This window comes from Asterias amurensis, chromosome 16 (genome assembly GCF_032118995.1).
Source record: "Asterias amurensis chromosome 16, ASM3211899v1".
In the NCBI taxonomy this organism is placed as follows: Eukaryota; Metazoa; Echinodermata; class Asteroidea; order Forcipulatida; family Asteriidae; genus Asterias; species Asterias amurensis.
In genome coordinates, this window is record NC_092663.1 from 17,187,712 (window position 1) to 17,199,769 (window position 12,058).

Consider the following 12,058-nt stretch of genomic DNA (forward strand, 5'->3'; position numbering starts at 1 on the left):
TATCCTTACCGCTTGTGTCAACCACGCCAGGCAAGTAGCTGTGCAATGTTTTCTAGACAGTTTGAGTCAGGGTCCTAGATTGCATGAATGTGGTTAACAATTTGGTTTCTGATTATCTGACAGGATACTGCCTTGAGCCAATGGACGAAGAAGAAGGACTGGAAGCAAGCCGCACCGCTGACGGCAACTCCAGTTTTGATGTCTTGACTGGTTTGTGGACTGTAGCAACACCTGTTACGGACAATAGAAAGACGACACCAAAACTTCTTTCTGAATATACCAGACCGTCAGTCGTCAAGGGAATCAGATTGAAATATGTGACAGACATCGTCGAAGGCTTGCCAAAGGAACCTCTTGAAGTCAGTTTTATCCTGTCCTCAAGGGGTCCAGGAGATGAAAAGTTCACTGAAGTTGCTGATCCAAAGACAAAAGAAGCAGTAAGCCTTGTTGAAATATTTTCAAATCAGTAATACACCATGCTTTATTTTGTTTTTTAGTTGAATTTTGTTTTTGTTTTTGATTGACTAAAAGACAATATTTCTTGCCCTCCCAAGGTTAAGAATGTTACACTTCAGTTGGATGTTCCAGTGATGTTCCTGCTCCCTGAAACTGCTCCTTTACAAGATGTGACAAGCATTCGTGTTGAACTAGTAGGGGTTTCCAGTACCAATAAAACAACATTAGATGTGGACATTCTTGGCTGTTCAAAGGGTAAGAATTTTGACTTGGTGTTTTTTTTTTAAAGGAATGAAGGTTTGGTGTCTTTTAGTTTGATCAGGGGTTCATTGATGGAAATCTGAAAACGATGTGTTTTTCGCCGTCTTGCACAGAAGTTTCAACAACAACGAGAGGGCCTGTCAGGGACCAGATGAAGACAACCTTACCCAGCAAGGTCAAAGTAACTACAGTAAATGTTGTGACTTCACCGGTTGGCATAACCACTGAGGAAACAACAACTGTTAAAACTACATCTCCACCAAAAGCCACCACAGAAGGTAGGGGTTTAATGACATTTATTTGAAATCTGTCAGTATTCTTGAGTTTTTTTATTCGTTGGACGAGGGACCTTTACAGACGACTGTTATTTTGAGGCTCTTTTCTTAGTTGTTCACTCTTTGTTGTTGGTGTTTTTCAGAAGTCAGTGAAACCACCTTGGTTTCTACTGTGACAAAGGTGACGACTGGACCCTCATTCACGACTGAAGAGGTGAAAACTACCACTATTACTACTCCTGCTGGAGAACGGCTGACCACCACTACATCCTTACCGCTTGTGTCAACCACGCCAGGCAAGTAGCTGTGCAATGTTTTCTAGACAGTTTGAGTCAGGGTCCTACATTGCATGAATGTGGTTAACAATTTGGTTTCTGATTATCTGACAGGATACTGCCTTGAGCCAATGGACGAAGAAGAAGGACTGGAAGCAAGCCGCACCGCTGACGGCAACTCCAGTTTTGATGTCTTGACTGGTTTGTGGACTGTAGCAACACCTGTTACGGACAATAGAAAGACGACACCAAAACTTCTTTCTGAATATACCAGACCGTCAGTTGTCAAGGGAATCAGATTGAAATATGTGACAGACATCGTCGAAGGCTTGCCAAAGGAACCTCTTGAAGTCAGTTTTATCCTGTCCTCAAGGGGTCCAGGAGATGAAAAGTTCACTGAAGTTGCTGATCCAAAGACAAAAGAAGCAGTAAGCCTTGTTGAAATATTTTCAAATCAGTAATACACCATGCTTTATTTTGTTTTTTAGTTGAATTTTGTTTTTGTTTTTGATTGACTAAAAGACAATATTTCTTGCCCTCCCAAGGTTAAGAATGTTACACTTCAGTTGGATGTTCCAGTGATGTTCCTGCTCCCTGAAACTGCTCCTTTACAAGATGTGACAAGCATTCGTGTTGAACTAGTAGGGGTTTCCAGTACCAATAAAACAACATTAGATGTGGACATTCTTGGCTGTTCAAAGGGTAAGAATTTTGACTTGGTGTTTTTTTTTTAAAGGAATGAAGGTTTGGTGTCTTTTAGTTTGATCAGGGGTTCATTGATGGAAATCTGAAAACGATGTGTTTTTCGCCGTCTTGCACAGAAGTTTCAACAACAACGAGAGGGCCTGTCAGGGACCAGATGAAGACAACCTTACCCAGCAAGGTCAAAGTAACTACAGTAAATGTTGTGACTTCACCGGTTGGCATAACCACTGAGGAAACAACAACTGTTAAAACTACATCTCCACCAAAAGCCACCACAGAAGGTAGGGGTTTAATGACATTTATTTGAAATCTGTCAGTATTCTTGAGTTTTTTTATTCGTTGGACGAGGGACCTTTACAGACGACTGTTATTTTGAGGCTCTTTTCTTAGTTGTTCACTCTTTGTTGTTGGTGTTTTTCAGAAGTCAGTGAAACCACCTTGGTTTCTACTGTGACAAAGGTGACGACTGGACCCTCATTCACGACTGAAGAGGTGAAAACTACCACTATTACTACTCCTGCTGGAGAACGGCTGACCACCACTACATCCTTACCGCTTGTGTCAACCACGCCAGGCAAGTAGCTGTGCAATGTTTTCTAGACAGTTTGAGTCAGGGTCCTACATTGCATGAATGTGGTTAACAATTTGGTTTCTGATTATCTGACAGGATACTGCCTTGAGCCAATGGACGAAGAAGAAGGACTGGAAGCAAGCCGCACCGCTGACGGCAACTCCAGTTTTGATGTCTTGACTGGTTTGTGGACTGTAGCAACACCTGTTACGGACAATAGAAAGACGACACCAAAACTTCTTTCTGAATATACCAGACCGTCAGTCGTCAAGGGAATCAGATTGAAATATGTGACAGACATCGTCGAAGGCTTGCCAAAGGAACCTCTTGAAGTCAGTTTTATCCTGTCCTCAAGGGGTCCAGGAGATGAAAAGTTCACTGAAGTTGCTGATCCAAAGACAAAAGAAGCAGTAAGCCTTGTTGAAATATTTTCAAATCAGTAATACACCATGCTTTATTTTGTTTTTTAGTTGAATTTTGTTTTTGTTTTTGATTGACTAAAAGACAATATTTCTTGCCCTCCCAAGGTTAAGAATGTTACACTTCAGTTGGATGTTCCAGTGATGTTCCTGCTCCCTGAAACTGCTCCTTTACAAGATGTGACAAGCATTCGTGTTGAACTAGTAGGGGTTTCCAGTACCAATAAAACAACATTAGATGTGGACATTCTTGGCTGTTCAAAGGGTAAGAATTTTGACTTGGTGTTTTTTTTTTAAAGGAATGAAGGTTTGGTGTCTTTTAGTTTGATCAGGGGTTCATTGATGGAAATCTGAAAACGATGTGTTTTTCGCCGTCTTGCACAGAAGTTTCAACAACAACGAGAGGGCCTGTCAGGGACCAGATGAAGACAACCTTACCCAGCAAGGTCAAAGTAACTACAGTAAATGTTGTGACTTCACCGGTTGGCATAACCACTGAGGAAACAACAACTGTTAAAACTACATCTCCACCAAAAGCCACCACAGAAGGTAGGGGTTTAATGACATTTATTTGAAATCTGTCAGTATTCTTGAGTTTTTTTATTCGTTGGACGAGGGACCTTTACAGACGACTGTTATTTTGAGGCTCTTTTCTTAGTTGTTCACTCTTTGTTGTTGGTGTTTTTCAGAAGTCAGTGAAACCACCTTGGTTTCTACTGTGACAAAGGTGACGACTGGACCCTCATTCACGACTGAAGAGGTGAAAACTACCACTATTACTACTCCTGCTGGAGAACGGCTGACCACCACTACATCCTTACCGCTTGTGTCAACCACGCCAGGCAAGTAGCTGTGCAATGTTTTCTAGACAGTTTGAGTCAGGGTCCTACATTGCATGAATGTGGTTAACAATTTGGTTTCTGATTATCTGACAGGATACTGCCTTGAGCCAATGGACGAAGAAGAAGGACTGGAAGCAAGCCGCACCGCTGACGGCAACTCCAGTTTTGATGTCTTGACTGGTTTGTGGACTGTAGCAACACCTGTTACGGACAATAGAAAGACGACACCAAAACTTCTTTCTGAATATACCAGACCGTCAGTCGTCAAGGGAATCAGATTGAAATATGTGACAGACATCGTCGAAGGCTTGCCAAAGGAACCTCTTGAAGTCAGTTTTATCCTGTCCTCAAGGGGTCCAGGAGATGAAAAGTTCACTGAAGTTGCTGATCCAAAGACAAAAGAAGCAGTAAGCCTTGTTGAAATATTTTCAAATCAGTAATACACCATGCTTTATTTTGTTTTTTAGTTGAATTTTGTTTTTGTTTTTGATTGACTAAAAGACAATATTTCTTGCCCTCCCAAGGTTAAGAATGTTACACTTCAGTTGGATGTTCCAGTGATGTTCCTGCTCCCTGAAACTGCTCCTTTACAAGATGTGACAAGCATTCGTGTTGAACTAGTAGGGGTTTCCAGTACCAATAAAACAACATTAGATGTGGACATTCTTGGCTGTTCAAAGGGTAAGAATTTTGACTTGGTGTTTTTTTTTTAAAGGAATGAAGGTTTGGTGTCTTTTAGTTTGATCAGGGGTTCATTGATGGAAATCTGAAAACGATGTGTTTTTCGCCGTCTTGCACAGAAGTTTCAACAACAACGAGAGGGCCTGTCAGGGACCAGATGAAGACAACCTTACCCAGCAAGGTCAAAGTAACTACAGTAAATGTTGTGACTTCACCGGTTGGCATAACCACTGAGGAAACAACAACTGTTAAAACTACATCTCCACCAAAAGCCACCACAGAAGGTAGGGGTTTAATGACATTTATTTGAAATCTGTCAGTATTCTTGAGTTTTTTTATTCGTTGGACGAGGGACCTTTACAGACGACTGTTATTTTGAGGCTCTTTTCTTAGTTGTTCACTCTTTGTTGTTGGTGTTTTTCAGAAGTCAGTGAAACCACCTTGGTTTCTACTGTGACAAAGGTGACGACTGGACCCTCATTCACGACTGAAGAGGTGAAAACTACCACTATTACTACTCCTGCTGGAGAACGGCTGACCACTTCTACATCCTTACCGCTTGTGTCAACCACGCCAGGCAAGTAGCTGTGCAATGTTTTCTAGACAGTTTGAGTCAGGGTCCTAGATTGCATGAATGTGGTTGACAATTTGATTTCTGCTTATCTGACAGGATACTGCCTTGAGCCAATGGACGAAGAAGAAGGACTGGAAGCAAGCCGCACCGCTGACGGCAACTCCAGTTTTGATGTCTTGACTGGTTTGTGGACTGTAGCAACACCTGTTACGGACAATAGAAAGACGACACCAAAACTTCTTTCTGAATATACCAGACCGTCAGTTGTCAAGGGAATCAGATTGAAATATGTGACAGACATCGTCGAAGGCTTGCCAAAGGAACCTCTTGAAGTCAGTTTTATCCTGTCCTCAAGGGGTCCAGGAGATGAAAAGTTCACTGAAGTTGCTGATCCAAAGACAAAAGAAGCAGTAAGCCTTGTTGAAATATTTTCAAATCAGTAATACACCATGCTTTATTTTGTTTTTTAGTTGAATTTTGTTTTTGTTTTTGATTGACTAAAAGACAATATTTCTTGCCCTCCCAAGGTTAAGAATGTTACACTTCAGTTGGATGTTCCAGTGATGTTCCTGCTCCCTGAAACTGCTCCTTTACAAGATGTGACAAGCATTCGTGTTGAACTAGTAGGGGTTTCCAGTACCAATAAAACAACATTAGATGTGGACATTCTTGGCTGTTCAAAGGGTAAGAATTTTGACTTGGTGTTTTTTTTTAAAGGAATGAAGGTTTGGTGTCTTTTAGTTTGATCGGGGGCTCATTGATGGAAATCTGAAAACGATGTGTTTTTCGCCGTCTTGCACAGAGGTTTCAACAACAACGAGAGGACCTGTCAGGGACCAGATGAAGACAACCTTACCCAGCAAGGTCAAAGTAACTACAGTAAATGTTGTGACTTCACCGGTTGGCATAACCACTGAGGAAACAACAACTGTTAAAACTACATCTCCACCAAAAGCCACCACAGAAGGTAGGGGTTTAATGACATTTATTTGAAATCTGTCAGTATTCTTGAGTTTTTTTATTCGTTGGACGAGGGACCTTTACAGACGACTGTTATTTTGAGGCTCTTTTCTTAGTTGTTCACTCTTTGTTGTTGGTGTTTTTCAGAAGTCAGTGAAACCACCTTGGTTTCTACTGTGACAAAGGTGACGACTGGACCCTCATTCACGACTGAAGAGGTGAAAACTACCACTATTACTACTCCTGCTGGAGAACGGCTGACCACCACTACATCCTTACCGCTTGTGTCAACCACGCCAGGCAAGTAGCTGTGCAATGTTTTCTAGACAGTTTGAGTCAGGGTCCTAGATTGCATGAATGTGGTTGACAATTTGATTTCTGCTTATCTGACAGGATACTGCCTTGAGCCAATGGACGAAGAAGGACTGGAAGCAAGCCGCACCGCTGACGGCAACTCCAGTTTTGATGTCTTGACTGGTTTGTGGACTGTAGCAATACCTGTTACGGACAATAGAAAGACGACACCAAAACTTCTTTCTGAATATACCAGACCATCAGTCGTCAAGGGAATCAGATTGAAATATGTGACAGACATCATCGAAGGCTTGCCGAAGGAACCTCTTGAAGTCAGTTTTATCCTGTCCTCAAGGGGTCCAGGAGATGAAAAGTTCACTGAAGTTGCTGATCCAAAGACAAAAGAAGCAGTAAGCCTTGTTGAAATATTTTCAAATCAGTAATACACCATGCTTTATTTTGTTTTTTAGTTGAATTTTGTTTTTGTTTTTGATTGACTAAAAGACAATATTTCTTGCCCTCCCAAGGTTAAGAATGTTACACTTCAGTTGGATGTTCCAGTGATGTTCCTGCTCCCTGAAACTGCTCCTTTACAAGATGTGACAAGCATTCGTGTTGAACTAGTAGGGGTTTCCAGTACCAATAAAACAACATTAGATGTGGACATTCTTGGCTGTTCAAAGGGTAAGAATTTTGACTTGGTGGTTTTTTTTTAAAGGAATGAAGGTTTGGTGTCTTTTAGTTTGATCAGGGGTTCATTGATGGAAATCTGAAAACGATGTGTTTTTCGCCGTCTTGCACAGAAGTTTCAACAACAACGAGAGGGCCTGTCAGGGACCAGATGAAGACAACCTTACCCAGCAAGGTCAAAGTAACTACAGTAAATGTTGTGACTTCACCGGTTGGCATAACCACTGAGGAAACAACAACTGTTAAAACTACATCTCCACCAAAAGCCACCACAGAAGGTAGGGGTTTAATGACATTTATTTGAAATCTGTCAGTATTCTTGAGTTTTTTTATTCGTTGGACGAGGGACCTTTACAGACGACTGTTATTTTGAGGCTCTTTTCTTAGTTGTTCACTCTTTGTTGTTGGTGTTTTTCAGAAGTCAGTGAAACCACCTTGGTTTCTACTGTGACAAAGGTGACGACTGGACCCTCATTCACGACTGAAGAGGTGAAAACTACCACTATTACTACTCCTGCTGGAGAACGGCTGACCACCACTACATCCTTACCGCTTGTGTCAACCACGCCAGGCAAGTAGCTGTGCAATGTTTTCTAGACAGTTTGAGTCAGGGTCCTAGATTGCATGAATGTGGTTGACAATTTGATTTCTGCTTATCTGACAGGATACTGCCTTGAGCCAATGGACGAAGAAGAAGGACTGGAAGCAAGCCGCACCGCTGACGGCAACTCCAGTTTTGATGTCTTGACTGGTTTGTGGACTGTAGCAACACCTGTTACGGACAATAGAAAGACGACACCAAAACTTCTTTCTGAATATACCAGACCGTCAGTCGTCAAGGGAATCAGATTGAAATATGTGACAGACATCGTCGAAGGCTTGCCAAAGGAACCTCTTGAAGTCAGTTTTATCCTGTCCTCAAGGGGTCCAGGAGATGAAAAGTTCACTGAAGTTGCTGATCCAAAGACAAAAGAAGCAGTAAGCCTTGTTGAAATATTTTCAAATCAGTAATACACCATGCTTTATTTTGTTTTTTAGTTGAATTTTGTTTTTGTTTTTGATTGACTAAAAGACAATATTTCTTGCCCTCCCAAGGTTAAGAATGTTACACTTCAGTTGGATGTTCCAGTGATGTTCCTGCTCCCTGAAACTTCTCCTTTACAAGATGTGACAAGCATTCGTGTTGAACTAGTAGGGGTTTCCAGTACCAATAAAACAACATTAGATGTGGACATTCTTGGCTGTTCAAAGGGTAAGAATTTTGACTTGGTGTTTTTTTTTAAAGGAATGAAGGTTTGGTGTCTTTTATTTTGATCGGGGGTTCATTGATGGAAATCTGAAAACGATGTGTTTTTCGCCGTCTTGCACAGAAGTTTCAACAACAACGAGAGGACCTGTCAGGGACCAGATGAAGACAACCTTACCCAGCAAGGTCAAAGTAACTACAGTAAATGTTGTGACTTCACCGGTTGGCATAACCACTGAGGAAACAACAACTGTTAAAACTACATCTCCACCAAAAGCCACCACAGAAGGTAGGGGTTTAATGACATTTATTTGAAATCTGTCAGTATTCTTGAGTTTTTTTATTCGTTGGACGAGGGACCTTTACAGACGACTGTTATTTTGAGGCTCTTTTCTTAGTTGTTCACTCTTGTTGTTGGTGTTTTTCAGAAGTCAGTGAAACCACCTTGGTTTCTACTGTGACAAAGGTGACGACTGGACCCTCATTCACGACTGAAGAGGTGAAAACTACCACTATTACTACTCCTGCTGGAGAACGGCTGACCACCACTACATCCTTACCGCTTGTGTCAACCACGCCAGGCAAGTAGCTGTGCAATGTTTTCTAGACAGTTTGAGTCAGGGTCCTAGATTGCATGAATGTGGTTGACAATTTGATTTCTGCTTATCTGACAGGATACTGCCTTGAGCCAATGGACGAAGAAGAAGGACTGGAAGCAAGCCGCACCGCTGACGGCAACTCCAGTTTTGATGTCTTGACTGGTTTGTGGACTGTAGCAATACCTGTTACGGACAATAGAAAGACGACACCAAAACTTCTTTCTGAATATACCAGACCGTCAGTCGTCAAGGGAATCAGATTGAAATATGTGACAGACATCGTCGAAGGCTTGCCAAAGGAACCTCTTGAAGTCAGTTTTATCCTGTCCTCAAGGGGTCCAGGAGATGAAAAGTTCACTGAAGTTGCTGATCCAAAGACAAAAGAAGCAGTAAGCCTTGTTGAAATATTTTCAAATCAGTAATACACCATGCTTTATTTTGTTTTTTAGTTGAATTTTGTTTTTGTTTTTGATTGACTAAAAGACAATATTTCTTGCCCTCCCAAGGTTAAGAATGTTACACTTCAGTTGGATGTTCCAGTGATGTTCCTGCTCCCTGAAACTGCTCCTTTACAAGATGTGACAAGCATTCGTGTTGAACTAGTAGGGGTTTCCAGTACCAATAAAACAACATTAGATGTGGACATTCTTGGCTGTTCAAAGGGTAAGAATTTTGACTTGGTGTTTTTTTTTAAAGGAATGAAGGTTTGGTGTCTTTTATTTTGATCGGGGGTTCATTGATGGAAATCTGAAAACGATGTGTTTTTCGCCGTCTTGCACAGAAGTTTCAACAACAACGAGAGGGCCTGTCAGGGACCAGATGAAGACAACCTTACCCAGCAAGGTCAAAGTAACTACAGTAAATGTTGTGACTTCACCGGTTGGCATAACCACTGAGGAAACAACAACTGTTAAAACTACATCTCCACCAAAAGCCACCACAGAAGGTAGGGGTTTAATGACATTTATTTGAAATCTGTCAGTATTCTTGAGTTTTTTTATTCGTTGGACGAGGGACCTTTACAGACGACTGTTATTTTGAGGCTCTTTTCTTAGTTGTTCACTCTTTGTTGTTGGTGTTTTTCAGAAGTCAGTGAAACCACCTTGGTTTCTACTGTGACAAAGGTGACGACTGGACCCTCATTCACGACTGAAGAGGTGAAAACTACCACTATTACTACTCCTGCTGGAGAACGGCTGACCACCACTACATCCTTACCGCTTGTGTCAACCACGCCAGGCAAGTAGCTGTGCAATGTTTTCTAGACAGTTTGAGTCAGGGTCCTAGATTGCATGAATGTGGTTATTAATTTGGTTTCTGATTATCTGACAGGATACTGCCTTGAGCCAATGGACGAAGAAGGACTGGAAGCAAGCCGCACCGCTGACGGCAACTCCAGTTTTGATGTCTTGACTGGTTTGTGGACTGTAGCAACACCTGTTACGGACAATAGAAAGACGACACCAAAACTTCTTTCTGAATATACCAGACCGTCAGTCGTCAAGGGAATCAGATTGAAATATGTGACAGACATCGTCGAAGGCTTGCCAAAGGAACCTCTTGAAGTCAGTTTTATCCTGTCCTCAAGGGGTCCAGGAGATGAAAAGTTCACTGAAGTTGCTGATCCAAAGACAAAAGAAGCAGTAAGCCTTGTTGAAATATTTTCAAATCAGTAATACACCATGCTTTATTTTGTTTTTTAGTTGAATTTTGTTTTTGTTTTTGATTGACTAAAAGACAATATTTCTTGCCCTCCCAAGGTTAAGAATGTTACACTTCAGTTGGATGTTCCAGTGATGTTCCTGCTCCCTGAAACTGCTCCTTTACAAGATGTGACAAGCATTCGTGTTGAACTAGTAGGGGTTTCCAGTACCAATAAAACAACATTAGATGTGGACATTCTTGGCTGTTCAAAGGGTAAGAATTTTGACTTGGTGTTTTTTTTTAAAGGAATGAAGGTTTGGTGTCTTTTATTTTGATCGGGGGTTCATTGATGGAAATCTGAAAACGATGTGTTTTTCGCCGTCTTGCACAGAAGTTTCAACAACAACGAGAGGGCCTGTCAGGGACCAGATGAAGACAACCTTACCCAGCAAGGTCAAAGTAACTACAGTAAATGTTGTGACTTCACCGGTTGGCATAACCACTGAGGAAACAACAACTGTTAAAACTACATCTCCACCAAAAGCCACCACAGAAGGTAGGGGTTTAATGACATTTATTTGAAATCTGTCATTATTCTTGAGTTTTTTTATTCGTTGGACGAGGGACCTTTACAGACGACTGTTATTTTGAGGCTCTTTTCTTAGTTGTTCACTCTTTGTTGTTGGTGTTTTTCAGAAGTCGGTGAAACCACCTTGGTTTCTACTGTGACAAAGGTGACGACTGGACCCTCATTCACGACTGAAGAGGTGAAAACTACCACTATTACTACTCCTGCTGGAGAACGGCTGACCACCACTACATCCTTACCGCTTGTGTCAACCACGCCAGGCAAGTAGCTGTGCAATGTTTTCTAGACAGTTTGAGTCAGGGTCCTAGATTGCATGAATGTGGTTGACAATTTGATTTCTGCTTATCTGACAGGATACTGCCTTGAGCCAATGGACGAAGAAGAAGGACTGGAAGCAAGCCGCACCGCTGACGGCAACTCCAGTTTTGATGTCTTGACTGGTTTGTGGACTGTAGCAACACCTGTTACGGACAATAGAAAGACGACACCAAAACTTCTTTCTGAATATACCAGACCATCAGTCGTCAAGGGAATCAGATTGAAATATGTGACAGACATCATCGAAGGCTTGCCGAAGGAACCTCTTGAAGTCAGTTTTATCCTGTCCTCAAGGGGTCCAGGAGATGAAAAGTTCACTGAAGTTGCTGATCCAAAGACAAAAGAAGCAGTAAGCCTTGTTGAAATATTTTCAAATCAGTAATACACCATGCTTTATTTTGTTTTTTAGTTGAATTTTGTTTTTGTTTTTGATTGACTAAAAGACAATATTTCTTGCCCTCCCAAGGTTAAGAATGTTACACTTCAGTTGAATGTTCCAGTGATGTTCCTGCTCCCTGAAACTGCTCCTTTACAAGATGTGACAAGCATTCGTGTTGAACTAGTAGGGGTTTCCAGTACCAATAAAACAACATTAGATGTGGACATTCTTGGCTGTTCAAAGGGTAAGAATTTTGACTTGGTGTTTTTTTTTTAAAGGA

At 41.5% G+C, this 12,058-nt stretch overlaps 1 protein-coding gene across 1 annotated transcript in view; it reads left to right on the forward strand.

Annotated features, from left to right (window-relative positions):
• The first annotated feature begins 5,157 nt into the window (after nucleotides 1-5,157).
• LOC139948797 (SCO-spondin-like) overlaps nucleotides 5,158-12,058 on the forward strand; it is a 48,600-nt gene continuing 41,699 nt past the window's right edge. Inside the window, exons 1-10 of the mRNA XM_071947129.1 lie at nucleotides 5,158-5,469; nucleotides 5,587-5,743; nucleotides 5,862-6,026; nucleotides 6,167-6,319; nucleotides 7,668-7,981; nucleotides 9,355-9,511; nucleotides 9,630-9,794; nucleotides 9,935-10,087; nucleotides 11,435-11,748; nucleotides 11,866-12,022. Coding sequence (XP_071803230.1) covers nucleotides 5,173-5,469; nucleotides 5,587-5,743; nucleotides 5,862-6,026; nucleotides 6,167-6,319; nucleotides 7,668-7,981; nucleotides 9,355-9,511; nucleotides 9,630-9,794; nucleotides 9,935-10,087; nucleotides 11,435-11,748; nucleotides 11,866-12,022 — 2,032 coding nt within the window. The 5' untranslated portion in view covers nucleotides 5,158-5,172. The remainder of the gene's footprint in view (nucleotides 5,470-5,586; nucleotides 5,744-5,861; nucleotides 6,027-6,166; nucleotides 6,320-7,667; nucleotides 7,982-9,354; nucleotides 9,512-9,629; nucleotides 9,795-9,934; nucleotides 10,088-11,434; nucleotides 11,749-11,865; nucleotides 12,023-12,058) is intronic.